At 43.5% G+C, this 12,356-nt stretch overlaps 1 protein-coding gene across 1 annotated transcript in view; it reads left to right on the plus strand.

Annotated features, from left to right (window-relative positions):
* pigk (phosphatidylinositol glycan anchor biosynthesis, class K) overlaps positions 1-12,356 on the plus strand; it is a 31,645-nt gene that overhangs the window by 12,741 nt on the left and 6,548 nt on the right. The window contains exon 10 of the mRNA XM_048262730.1: positions 5,820-5,895. Within this exon, the coding sequence (XP_048118687.1) occupies positions 5,820-5,895 (76 nt within the window). The remainder of the gene's footprint in view (positions 1-5,819; positions 5,896-12,356) is intronic.

The following is a 12,356-nucleotide window of genomic DNA, read 5'->3' on the forward strand; positions in this document are numbered from 1 at the left end:
AGCAAACATTTGAACATCTGCAATGGGAAGCTGAGATACTAAGCACACTCCCCCCCTATGAATCCATTTACACCTCATTTCTCTGAGGAGCTCAGAGGGCATCTTTTCTCAGTCGCTTGCTGGCTTGTTTGTTCTTTTCTCCTCTCATAATTCATTCTTCCAGGATTCTCAAGGTCACAGACGCGTCATTAATTCCAAACTAGCTAACAAACAAACACGTCGGAGTGCCGTCCTCTACCCCCGTGAAGTTCGTCATGCGCGTTAACAATCTCCTAGGGCCCATTTGGAAGAGTAATTGACAGTTGGTATGTCAATACAAATGTGTGTTTTATTATCCTGATGGCACTGCAGTGTATTGGATTTTTATGTCTACAAGTAATGCAAGTTTCCAATGTACCGAGCTCTGGAGATGGTCGCCAATTTATTAGCCAGTGAAATATAGATTTTGTGCTTCTATGGTATTGTCACCTAGCCACGGGGTTGCAAACACTTCCCAATCATTTGCAGGCAAATTTGTTTGGTTGGGAGGCCACTTCGCAACTGGCTTCTCACTAGCAGACGAATTGGTGAAGTTCAACGCAGGGAGGAACAGCGATGCGTTCCTGAAGCCAGTAATAAACATAGGTTTGCCGCTCAGTTTAGATCCTGCCAATGGGAAGTTCAGTCTAGAAGTACGTTCTCAAGAGCTTATTGCGGTATTCACGTTTATATTTCTGTGGAGCCAGCTACCTAGACGTCCGCCCCACTGGCCCAGCAGTGATAGAGGTGTCTGCCGGGGAGACACCAGCAACCAAAGCTAGAACCATCTGGATAACTCCCAGAGGGAGATGTCTCTGCCGGTGCGACAGCTGACAAGCAAGCGGGCCAGGTTCACCATGATGGCCTCTGGGATGGAGACCAGCCCCAGCCACCACTGCCTGTGCTGCCTACACTAGGGTACCGTAGGGACCTTGTGTACCCTTTCACTAGGAGCCTTCCACACAGATGCTTGCACAAACACCGGCTGCTTTAAGACATTTGTTTTAAAAAGGCTGCTCCAAGACATTTGTTGAAAAAAATGGAAGAAGAAAATAACTTACAGCAATAAAAATGTCTTGCAGAAATGCAGAACAGTTAAGAAAAAAATAAGGCAAACTCTCTCTGACCTGCTATGGTTGTTTAAGTCATTGTGCTGCACAGAATCTATTGTCATCTGTTTCGTCATTGTGGCCACTGGCTGTTGTCATCCAGATTTGTGAACCACAGAATACCATCTATATGCCTGTCCTGACCTGGATTCTCCCGTTCAAAATAATGCAGAAGGCTGCTTTGCATCCACTGTGCCCTGGGCAAGCTGTCCACTAGTGTGTTTATGTGGGCATGCGAATGTGTCTTCATGAGTGGGTTTGTGTGACAGAACTAGGCAACAGAGCAAAGGAGCTGTCCTGCATTAATGGTGCGTGCCCTGTCTAGGACTAGGGCAGGTGTGGTCAAGGGCAGGAGTTTATTTCTGGAGTTGTTCCCATTTGTGAGTCTGTCTGCTAGTCGCTGGAAGCCTCGAGTCCACTGTGCATATGTCTGGTGCTGATGGATCACATTCTTATCAGGATTTGGCTGAGGAAATGTGCTGTTAAAAATAGACCATGTGAAAATAGGTTAACATATACACAGTGCTTGTGCAATAGAAATATTTTATATTGCAGGCTTTGTGTCACTTGCCGGTGTACATAATTTAAAGTGCAATAGCAGTCGCTAAAAATAGCTGGCTGTTAATTAAAGTTTGAAAATGGCATCTTTAGCGTGTTATATATTTTATTTACTCAGCTAAGAAATGCAGAAGTGCTTGTGGTAGCTTGACTCCTAAACTAGTTTTTTGTCATCATACAGATCATGCATCTCTCTGTTTGTTTGCCACTAAAATACCTATAATGCTTTACTTTGCTCCCACCCCACCAACACACACACACACACACACACACACACACACACACACACACACACACACACACACACACACACACGTACGTTCTGTTCTCAGGGCGGCCATGTTTTCCCACCCAGCAGCCTTTGCAGGGCGTCCATTAAGTAAATTGCATTTTATGTGGAGGACATTTTAATAGACTCCCCCTCTTCACTTTATTATGTGCGGGTCTAAGACTTTTATGAGATTGCATTGTAGCGCCAGTTTGCTGAGGGTGATGATGTTGACTATGCATCGAAGATTGCAGCCTGGCTCTAATGAAATGTCTGTAGCTGTAACCAAATGGAGAATAAATCACTCCTCACTACACTGAGGGAAATCTCAATTGCTGCTGTTTCCCCCTGCATACTTTGCTCGAGATATGTGCTGACCATACAACGGATCTGATAAAAGCAATCACACAGGCCTCCTAATGCAATCCCAACAAGCACCTTATAAGTTTTAGACCAGTAATTATACTGTGGAGTAGACATTTTCTGCTGTGTGTCTATTGTTGACGCCTAACCTCTCCAACTTCAACAACCATTGTCAAGAAATTGAATTGAAATTCTTCATGCAGTCTCCCACGCATGTCTTTAGAATGTTCTTTCTCCATCTCCCCCCCCAACCACCACACAAACAGCCATTGCCTTGGTCTAGTCTCCCAGTGCACCCCTGTATGCTTGTATGTACTGTATTGTTCATTTTCTCTCCCCATTTGTCTTTGAATTGCACCTTTGCACATTTTCTGCTTCTTCTCCAAGCATCTTTGACTGAAAGGAACGATGGAAAACCGGTCTATAGCGAGTTTTATACAGAGCCTCTTCAGTGTAGCTGGCTTCATTCATGGGTGGATGTGTATTATCTGTGCAGCCAAATCACAAGGGCACTTTTCCTTATAATGAAATTGACACTTTGAATTTGACACTTTTTTCAAATTCAGTGTATTTCTCTCGTTGGCCCTCTAGCTGACCATTCAGTTTCTGTGCTCAAGACATCTCTGGTATTTGTACAGGGTCCAGGCTCTGTACATCAGCACAAACCTGTTGGCTCAGATCCAACCATAAGCAATCCCAGATAATCAGCATGGGAAACAGGAGGATGGGAAGGCTATCATTGGCTATCAACTATTGATTGGTTGTTGAGCTCAAATACTGTATCAACTTTTTGACATCATTCGCTTTTTGAAAATGCAATTTTTCGTAGCAGAAAGCTATTTTAAAAGGCTCCAAAAAGTGAGTTGCACAGGGCTAGTGATCTGTCATGCCCAGTTCGTAAGGCTGTTTTGTTAATAGGTGCTAAGCAATACTGATGTCAGAGTGAGCACTGTTATTGATTAGCCCGAGGCTTCAAAGCACAGCGGCAATAGGGGCGGCGTTTGGAAAATGCTGTTAAATATTTAATTTTTAACTCTACTGATGCTGAATTTAGCTGTGTTTTCGAATCAGTTGTGGCACTGCACTTAGAACACGATGCGCACAAAGCGTATGGAGAATGCCCCCATCTCAAAGTTCACCTAGTTCTTCACCAGCAGTTCAGCACTCGGCATTCTGAGCAGGTGAGAGCTTGGATGGTTACCGATAGATGGTTACCGATGGGAGAGTCAGAGAGGGAGGGAATATAAAGATGAGTGCCATGGTCTGGGCTCTTGACTGGAGTGGAGTGGAGAGAGTTGGCAGGCAGGGGTTAGACAGTCTGATGAAGTGCAGTGGACAACCGCAGCAGTGCTGCTGGGCTCACGTGGCGGCCCATCCTGTCCGCTATTTGATGTCAATTAAACATACAGATGTTCATTCATTCATTTATTTATTCGTTCGTTCATTCATTCTTTCGTTCATTCATTTATCCGTTTGTTCATTCGTTCGTTCATTAATTAATTAATTCATTCATTCATTCTTCCGTTCATTCGTTTATCCGTTCGTTCATTCATTCATTCATTCAATTCATTCAATTCAAACATTCATTCATTCAATTCAAACATTCAATTCAGGCATTCCCTCATGGGTTTACACACACAGATGTATTCTTCCTCTGGTGCACACAATGCTGTGACTGAGATGTGTTGGCTGCCCTGCTATTCTGGCCTCTGCTTTGTTACCCAGTTGGCTGCCAGCCTATTCTTGAAAGGGGTGTGCTGTGTGGCAGAAGATATCCTGGCTTTTCACCAGACACTTTTGAAATTACTTGTCAATCACCTGTTGCCAGGCCTGGCAAAATGTTATGTAGGGTGTTTTTTTTCCTTTTTTCCTAATTAAACTTGCTTTTGTTCTCTATTTCAGGGTGTTTTTAGTACACCGTGAAGCATGTCTGAGAGGGAGACGATGATATTGGAGGAAAGGGGAGTGAGAGAGCACAGTTATTGCATTGGAGCGATAGTCAGAAGCTAATCTGACCTGGTGGGAATTGATGGGGTTGTGGTCTGTATGGAGCACATGACTCACTCTCCTCATCTCTCTAGCACTCCGTCTATCATCCGCCATCATTCTCTCTCCCTTCTCCCGTTATTTCTCTCTCTCTCTCTCCCTTCTCCCGGCATCTCTCTCTCTTTCTCTCTCTCTCTCTCTCTCCCTTCTCCCGGCATCTCTCTTTCTCTTTCTCTCTCTCTCTCTCTCTCCTCCCTTCTCCCGGCATCTCTCTTTCTTTCTTTTTTTCTCTCTCTCTCTCTCTCCTTCTCCTGCATCTCTCTCTCTCTCTCTCTCTATTGCACTCCCTCCCTTCTCCCAGCATCTCTCTCTCTCTCTCTCTCTACATCTCTCTCTCTCTATGACACTCCCTCCCTTCTCCCGGCATCTCTCTCTCTCTCTCTCTCTCTCTCTCTCTCTCTCTCTCTCTCTCTCCTTCTCCTGCATCTCTCTCTCTCTCTGTTGCACTCCCTCCCTTCTCCCAGCATCTCTCTCTCTCTCTCTCTCTCTCTACATCTCTCTCTCTCTATGACACTCCCTCCGTTCTCCCAGCATCTCTCTCTCTCTCTCTCTCTCTCTACATCTCTCTCTCTCTATGACACTCCCTCCCTTCTCCCAGCATCTCTCTCTCTCTCTCTCTCTCTCTACATCTCTCTCTCTCTATGACACTCCCTCCCTTCTCCCAGCATCTCTCTCTCTTTCTCTATTGCACTCTTTAATTTTACTCTTTCCTGTGTCTTTACTCTTTGCTTACTTTTTCTCTACTTCCCTACTTACTTTCTCACCTTAAAGTCACTCTACATTTTTTTCTCTGTTCCACTCTGCCGCAGCCCCACCATTCCCCACCCGCCCCTTAACATCTCTGAGGACATTATTAGGGCTGTTTTTGTGTCTCTCCCCATCCATCTTAAATCCTTCTGCAGGGCCCTGTCTGTCTGTGTGTCTGTCTGTCTCGTCTCAGTCCTGTCCGGCCCTGTCTCTGCCCCGTAAGCTGAATGGGGCTTTGGTGCTGCCTGCTGAACACCATGCCCTTGCTTGTTGGTCTCTTGTTTCTTCTCCCCATTTCTGTTCTGTTTTCAGATTACTCTTGCTTTGTCTAGCATGTGGTCTTTCACTCTCAGGCAGAGTTGTTGCAGGTGAACATTTAACCCAGTCTCTGCTGTGTTCCTTGCATGAATAATCGATACAACCTTTATTATGTTTGAATCAGAACAGCATCTCCACTTCTGTCTCCTATTGTATCGATTTTTCACTGTGTGTGTGTGTGTGTGTGTGTGTGTGTGTGTGTGTGTGTGTGTGTGTGTGTGTGTGTGTGTGACAAAAGCCAGCACAGGCCCATTTCAGTGAAGGAAGCACTGTTGTGTTCCTGCTCATTAAACTGTACTTTGGAGCCAGCCGAGGCTTTTGTTGGCACAACGAGCTCTCAGCTGCAGATCCATCTGACTGACTGCCTGTCTTGTTTGTGCTTTCTTCTCCAGGCTCTTCACAGAGGAGCGTCCCAGTCAGACATTCACCTATGTGAACCAGCTGCCTGTGGCTGAGATCATTCACCAGGTGAGCTTTTGTTTCTGTCTCCAGAAGGCTCCTGTCTGATTGCTAACATGTGGGTGTTTGTTGGGGTGTTGGTAGACCTCATGAATTTAGGAAAGGACACCTACATTGTGCACATTTGTTTTATTATGACCGCCACGCAGCGTATCTGTGACCTAACATAGTCAAAACTGCACGAAATTGGAAGTGTAGGATCATTATGACACCCTCTGAATGCACGCCAAGTTTCGTGGAATGTTACTGTATAGCGCCACCTAGTTAAAAATGAAAAAGCAAAAAATTAGGTGTTTTCATCACAATATCTCTGGCTGACATGGTCAAAACTGCACGAAATTGAAAGTGTAGGATCATTATGACACCCTCCGAATGCATGCCAAGTTTTGTGAACTTTCGTTCATGGGGGGCCTTACAATAAAATAATGTATGTGTACATTTAGTGACCGTACACCAACAAGGATTCCCGGGACACTGAAGGACAGGGGTACACGAAACTTGGTGGGAATGTAACCCCACATGGATAGCATGGAACCATCGTTTTTCGTTTTGATCTGTAGGCCCCCCGCTGTACTGGACCCCCCGAAAGGAGGGTAGGGCAGACACAGTTTTCTGTGAATATCTTGAGAACTGTAGGGCCTAGGATGACCAATTTTTTCTGTATGTTTGCCTCCAGGGGTCATGTTAACCCATTCCATGTGCACACGTGCATAAACAGATACACACGCACACACATACATTCACAGTAATCATACGTATGACACATACTCACACAGTAGACATATGTACGCATGCATGCACATGCACAAACACACATACGCAGACAAACACACAAGCACGCACACACACACACACACACCCACACACACCCACACACATAAACATAAACGTGTGCACGCACACATGCACACAATTCAAGAATTTCTCAGAATTATGAACAGGCAAGATGGGTGTGGGGTTGTATAAAATGAATTTTACATGTGAAATCTATGAACTAATCATGTTTTGGTACTTGTTGTCTAGCAGATACAAGTGAGAATTGAGTGTAATGCAATTTAGTGATAATGATAGTAATGCAATATAGGCCTTTCAGCGTGATTTTTTTTTTGTGGAAAAAATGTGCTGGACTGGGCGGCGGTCATATTTTGTACCGCTCTGCGGTACATCTAGTTAAGAAATTGGCACTGTAAACATAGATCCCAGTACAAGTATTTATTCCAACCAGACAGATTCAAAACCAATTGATCATAGTCTTTTAACAGTTCATCAGTTGTGTTCAGGTTAAGATTGGCTTGGATAACCGAAATAGCTGGATCAGAAGTAGGTGACAATGCGGCCAATCTATGTGGCCAAATTATTAATTTTAATTCTACAGAACTCTATGTTTATGTGTGCATGCTACGTCATGCTTTTGGTTTGAGTTGGTAGACCTGGTATTTTGCTAGAAGGCAGCTAAAAAGAAAGGGCTTGTTGCACTGCATTAGCTGATACCCAAAGATATAAATATCATTACTGGGACTGAAAGGGTTACGTCCCTACTTTACATTTCAGTGTACAGATGCCATAACCACAAGATATAGTTCTCAACATTTCCACTCAGAATAAGAACACACAAAAGTGCTAAAGTAATACATGTACAAGTACATGTTTCAGCAAGTATGAAATAATGATGCCTTGCAGAGAGCCTCTTTCCTATGTAATTCAAATGTAGTTCTGTTAACCTTAAAATAAAGGCTGCAAACTTATTTTGATGCCACAGAGTGAGCATAGAGTCCCTGACACTGGTGGTCGATCTGGAATGCGCTATGTAATGTTGTTGTCTCGACTCGCAGGTAAGAGCCCTTGGTGCTAAATGGGTACCCACTATGTTGGAAGTTGGAGATAAGAGGAGTTCCTACATCAAATTAATTTAATTGAAGTGGAATCTAAGACACATCTACAGTACTAACAAGTCTGATGGATATTTGTACACTGAAGTCTTGAGATTTAAGAGGTGCCTTAGCAGCATCTCCAGGCGTACCCAGATGGGGCCTTAGCAGCCATCTCCAGGCGTACCCAGATGGGGCCTTAGCAGCATCTCCAGGCGTACCCAGATGGGGCCTTAGCAGCATCTCCAGGCGTACCCAGATGGGGCCTTAGCAGCATCTCCAGGCGTACCCAGATGGGGCCATGTGAGTGGACTTTGGGAGAGAGTGGAGGGGGGATGAGTTTGGGAGATTTTTTTTTTGTGGCGGCAGGTGTGTGGAAAGTTCTGGTTCATCTCCACCAAGGTCAGGCAGATCAGCGTCTGGCCGCCCCGCTTGCCCCCCCCCCACTCCTTATGAAAAGACCTCCAGTCTAGTCTGTCCACCTAATGCAGCTGGGATTTAGAGAGAGAGAGAGAGAGAGAGAGAGAGAGAGAGAGAGAGAGAGAGAGAGAGAGAGAGAGAGAGAGAGAGAGAGAGAGAGAGAGAGAGAGAGAGAGAGAGAGAGAGAGAGAGAGAGAGAGAGAGAGAGAGAGAGAGAGAGAGAGAGAGTTCTCTCCATTCCTTCTCTTCTCATTCCCTTTTCTCTTTCCCTCTTTTCTCATTCCACTTTCCTGATTTTTGTCATTTTCTCATTTGCGCTACCAGCAGGGCGCCCTGGTTGTTGTTGCATGGTTCAATTAAAAGCGCTAACAATGTAAGCCAGCGGCCAGCATCTGGCGAGAGTAATGTCTAGCTTATAAGTATACTTCAGATTCATCTGTGCAGGTCAGCGTAAGCCTCGCCTCTTCAGTCTGGACAATGCGGCGTGGCCCTGAGTCAATACAGCATTGAGATGGAGCCTGTTGGGCAGTGTGGGCTGCATGGGAGAGGCGGCAGGGTGGTGGTGCTAGTGCTGATGGTGGTCAGAGTTAGGACTTTGACCAGTGGTCATGAATCCCAGGCGCCTGCCCAGCAGTGTGTGGGGTCCGGCTCCATCAGCTGCCCCCCATCTGGGTTTCAATCACATGCAGAGCACAGCTCTCACGCCAGCGGGCAGGAGTTCACCTGCGGGAGGTCGATATGACCTACGCTCTCAACACACACACACACACACACACACACACACACACTTTCACCATAGTCTACACACACACACATAGACACATGGTCTACACAGACACACATAAAACTGCACATTTGATTGACTGATTTATGTGTAGCACTGAGAGCAATCCATTCTCTCCACTGATTTGTGTTCCTGTTGTAGCTACTTTGGAACAGTGTGTCAATGCAGCTCAAACAGGGCAAGAACACAGGATGAGGTTTAGCCTTGACTAAGGGCCAGCATACATCATCTTTCCTGGAAATGCAACACCAAGGACAGGTGATATTAGCAGCAGTCTTAGTCTTCCTGGTTGCTAAGATACCAAAAATCCCAAATCCAATAACTAAACTTCACAAAATATACTGTCACAGTGTTTGTTTTGAACTGTTAATACTTTGCTAGAAGTATGTTTTTGAGTCTTAGCTATTTAGTTTGTAGTTTGTATGAGTTGTACTGTATGTACACACACCTAAACTATCTGTTTCAGCTACTTATTCTGCAGCTCAGCCTTTTCTCTCAGAGCAAAGCATTTAGGCTCAAGGTCACTGGTCCAATTACTGCTATGAACATGTACTGATGGGTCTTATTCTGATATTGTGTGCCTTTAATGTGCTAGTTTGCTTTGGATAAAAGCCTTTAATGCATAACTGAATGTAAATGTGACTGAAGTCCTATAAAATCCAACATTATGGATCTAATGGACCAGTGGTCCTTTTTAATGCTGCCTATTGATGTGCCATCTAATGTATGTAGATGAAGGGCTGTATTTTCCATGGCGACATGACGTGTTATGAGGCGTCTACATGTCAAACAGTTGACATCTGCAACAGACCATCACGGGGTGGGGCAAGGCAAGACCGTTGCTCTGGAAGCACTGAACATTTCAGGGTCACTGTGTGGTTCAGGCATTTGTAGGCTGTGAGTTAAAAAAAACAACAACAGAAGAAAGCCCACATCTCCTTATTATGAAAACAGCAGTCCAGCGAGTGAATGAGAAAGAGCAAATGAGGCTTATTTTGTGATATTTCTGAGACATGATTCAGCTCTTATCCGGAGTCCCTACCGATTGGATCCCCTTCACCAGCCCCACCTATTTCAAGCTAAGAGAGTTGATAGGATTTTTTTTATCAGTGTTGATGCCATTGTCGATTCTGCTTATATCGGTACTATTCTTAATGAATTTTCTTCTCAATGTTCTGGTTGGAAAAGGTAGTGCTTTTCAGCATCAACACAGTTGTTATCTCTATGTCTGAATACAGTGTAGGATGTCTGGTAAATACATAACATTTGAACATTTTAAAGATGTGACATACAGTACCCTCCAGAATTATTGGCACCTCTGCTAAAGTTGAATAAAAACCGGTATAAAAAATAATCTGTTTGTGATTTATTGTAATCTCACAATGAAAAAAATTAGGAAAAATCCAACCTTGAAGGAAAGCAAATTTATTTTGAGAAAAAGGAAAATCTTATAAAGAAATAAATATTTTTAACAAAAACACGGCACCCCTGCTTGTAATACCTTCTTAAGCCTCCCTTTGCCAAAAAAACAGCTTGTAATATTCTCCTATGACACCACATAAAGTTGGAGAATACAAAGCAAGGGATTTAAGACCGTTCGTTCTTACAAAATCCCCCCAGATCATCCAGATTCCTAGGTCCACACTTGCATTCTCCTCTTTGACTCACCCCACTGTTTTTCTATGGAGTTTAGTTCAGGGGACTGAGATGGCAATGCCCGAAGCTTGATTTTGTGTTCAGCAAACCATATTTGTTTTGATATGGACGTTTGTTCTGGTTCATTGACCTGATGAATGATCCAATCATGACCAACTTTTAGTGTCTTGGCAGAGATTGACATATTTCCTTTGAAAATGTTCAGGTTTTTCCTTGGTGTTCATGTTACCATGCACCTTAATTCGGTTCCCAAGGCCTTTGGGAATAAAAACAGCCCCACAATAGCACAGCCCCTCCACCATAATTATCATTAGGCATGGGGTTCTTTTCAGTATAGTCATTCTTCTATGTATGCCAAGCACACCTAAAGTGTTTCTAGCCAAAGAGTGCAATTTTCATTTCATCTGACAATAGACCACACTTCCAGACAGTCACTTTACCATTCAGTAACTCCTGCCGTTTACATTGGTAATTAAATGACTGGACAGGCTTTTACCTGGCATGCCCTCTAAATAATCTATTAGCAGTGAGGTCACTTTTGAAGATTATTTTGGGGGATTTGGTGACCCCAAGATGATACCTTTGTCTGTAACTCTCCAACAGTGGTTCTTATGGAATTTTTTGCCTATCTTACCATCCTCCATACTGTACGTGGGGGCAAGATAACCATGGGTCTTTGCCCAAGTATGTTTGTCACATTTCCAGATGATTAGAACCTTTTAATCCAGTGGTCCCCAAACTTTTTCTTCCGAGGGCCAGCTCACTATGCCTGGCTCTAAGAGAGGGCCAGAGATTCGGAGTATATTAGTAAACATAAATAGCTTAGTGCTGTGAACAACAGCAGTCTACCTTAGTTGAATATTCCATTACATTTAATCATAGGCTACTGCAAGTTAATACCATTATTAGCTGTGTTTATATTGCCATCACGCCATATCAGTGTAAAATGTAGCTCAAATGAAATAATACTAATAAAAAGGCTTTTAACATTTTATCCAAAATGTGTGAACTCTGAACTCTGTGTATTTGCATACACAGCTCAAGTTGTGAACAAGCAATATCCTACAAATAATTTGAAGTTCTCAAACTATGAGAGTTTTATAAAGTGCAGGCAAAAACATCTGAAATGACCACTTTCACTCACCTGATGAGAACTTGATGAATTTGTATGAACATTTGAACGAGTGAATAAAAAATAGAAATAATAATCCCAGAAAGTCCCAGAAATATGATTTGACTTAGTTAGTTATTAAAAATTAATTGATACACTTCTAGAATACTTTGAGCACTAATGCAGTCAGCCTCTTGCATTGTTTGCAGGTAGGCCTACGTTTCATTCCGTTTTCACACAGCGCCAAAACAACCACCAGTGGACAAAAAGAGTATTACATGAATGAATGGGGGAAATTACGGAAGTTATAGTTTGATGATGTCGTACTCCCATGCGGGCCAGATGCTATATACCGCGGACATGTTTTGGGGGGCCACCCAAAATGAGGTGGCGGGCCGTATCTGGGCCGCGGGCCGTAGTTTGGGAACCACTGTTTTATCATTGTTTTAACTGTGAATATAGGCATTTTCAACAAAGTACCTAGTTTTCATAGACATTCTCTGACTTACAAATGTCAACACACTTTCTTTTTATTTAAGTTTAGCCTCTGTGTGACTTTATTTTCATACCATGCTGAAAAAAAAGTCTACTACTTCTGAAAGTTAACAGACACTCTGATTAACTTAAATAA

Source organism: Alosa alosa, chromosome 1, assembly GCF_017589495.1.
Source record: "Alosa alosa isolate M-15738 ecotype Scorff River chromosome 1, AALO_Geno_1.1, whole genome shotgun sequence".
NCBI classification, from domain to species: domain Eukaryota; kingdom Metazoa; phylum Chordata; class Actinopteri; order Clupeiformes; family Clupeidae; genus Alosa; species Alosa alosa.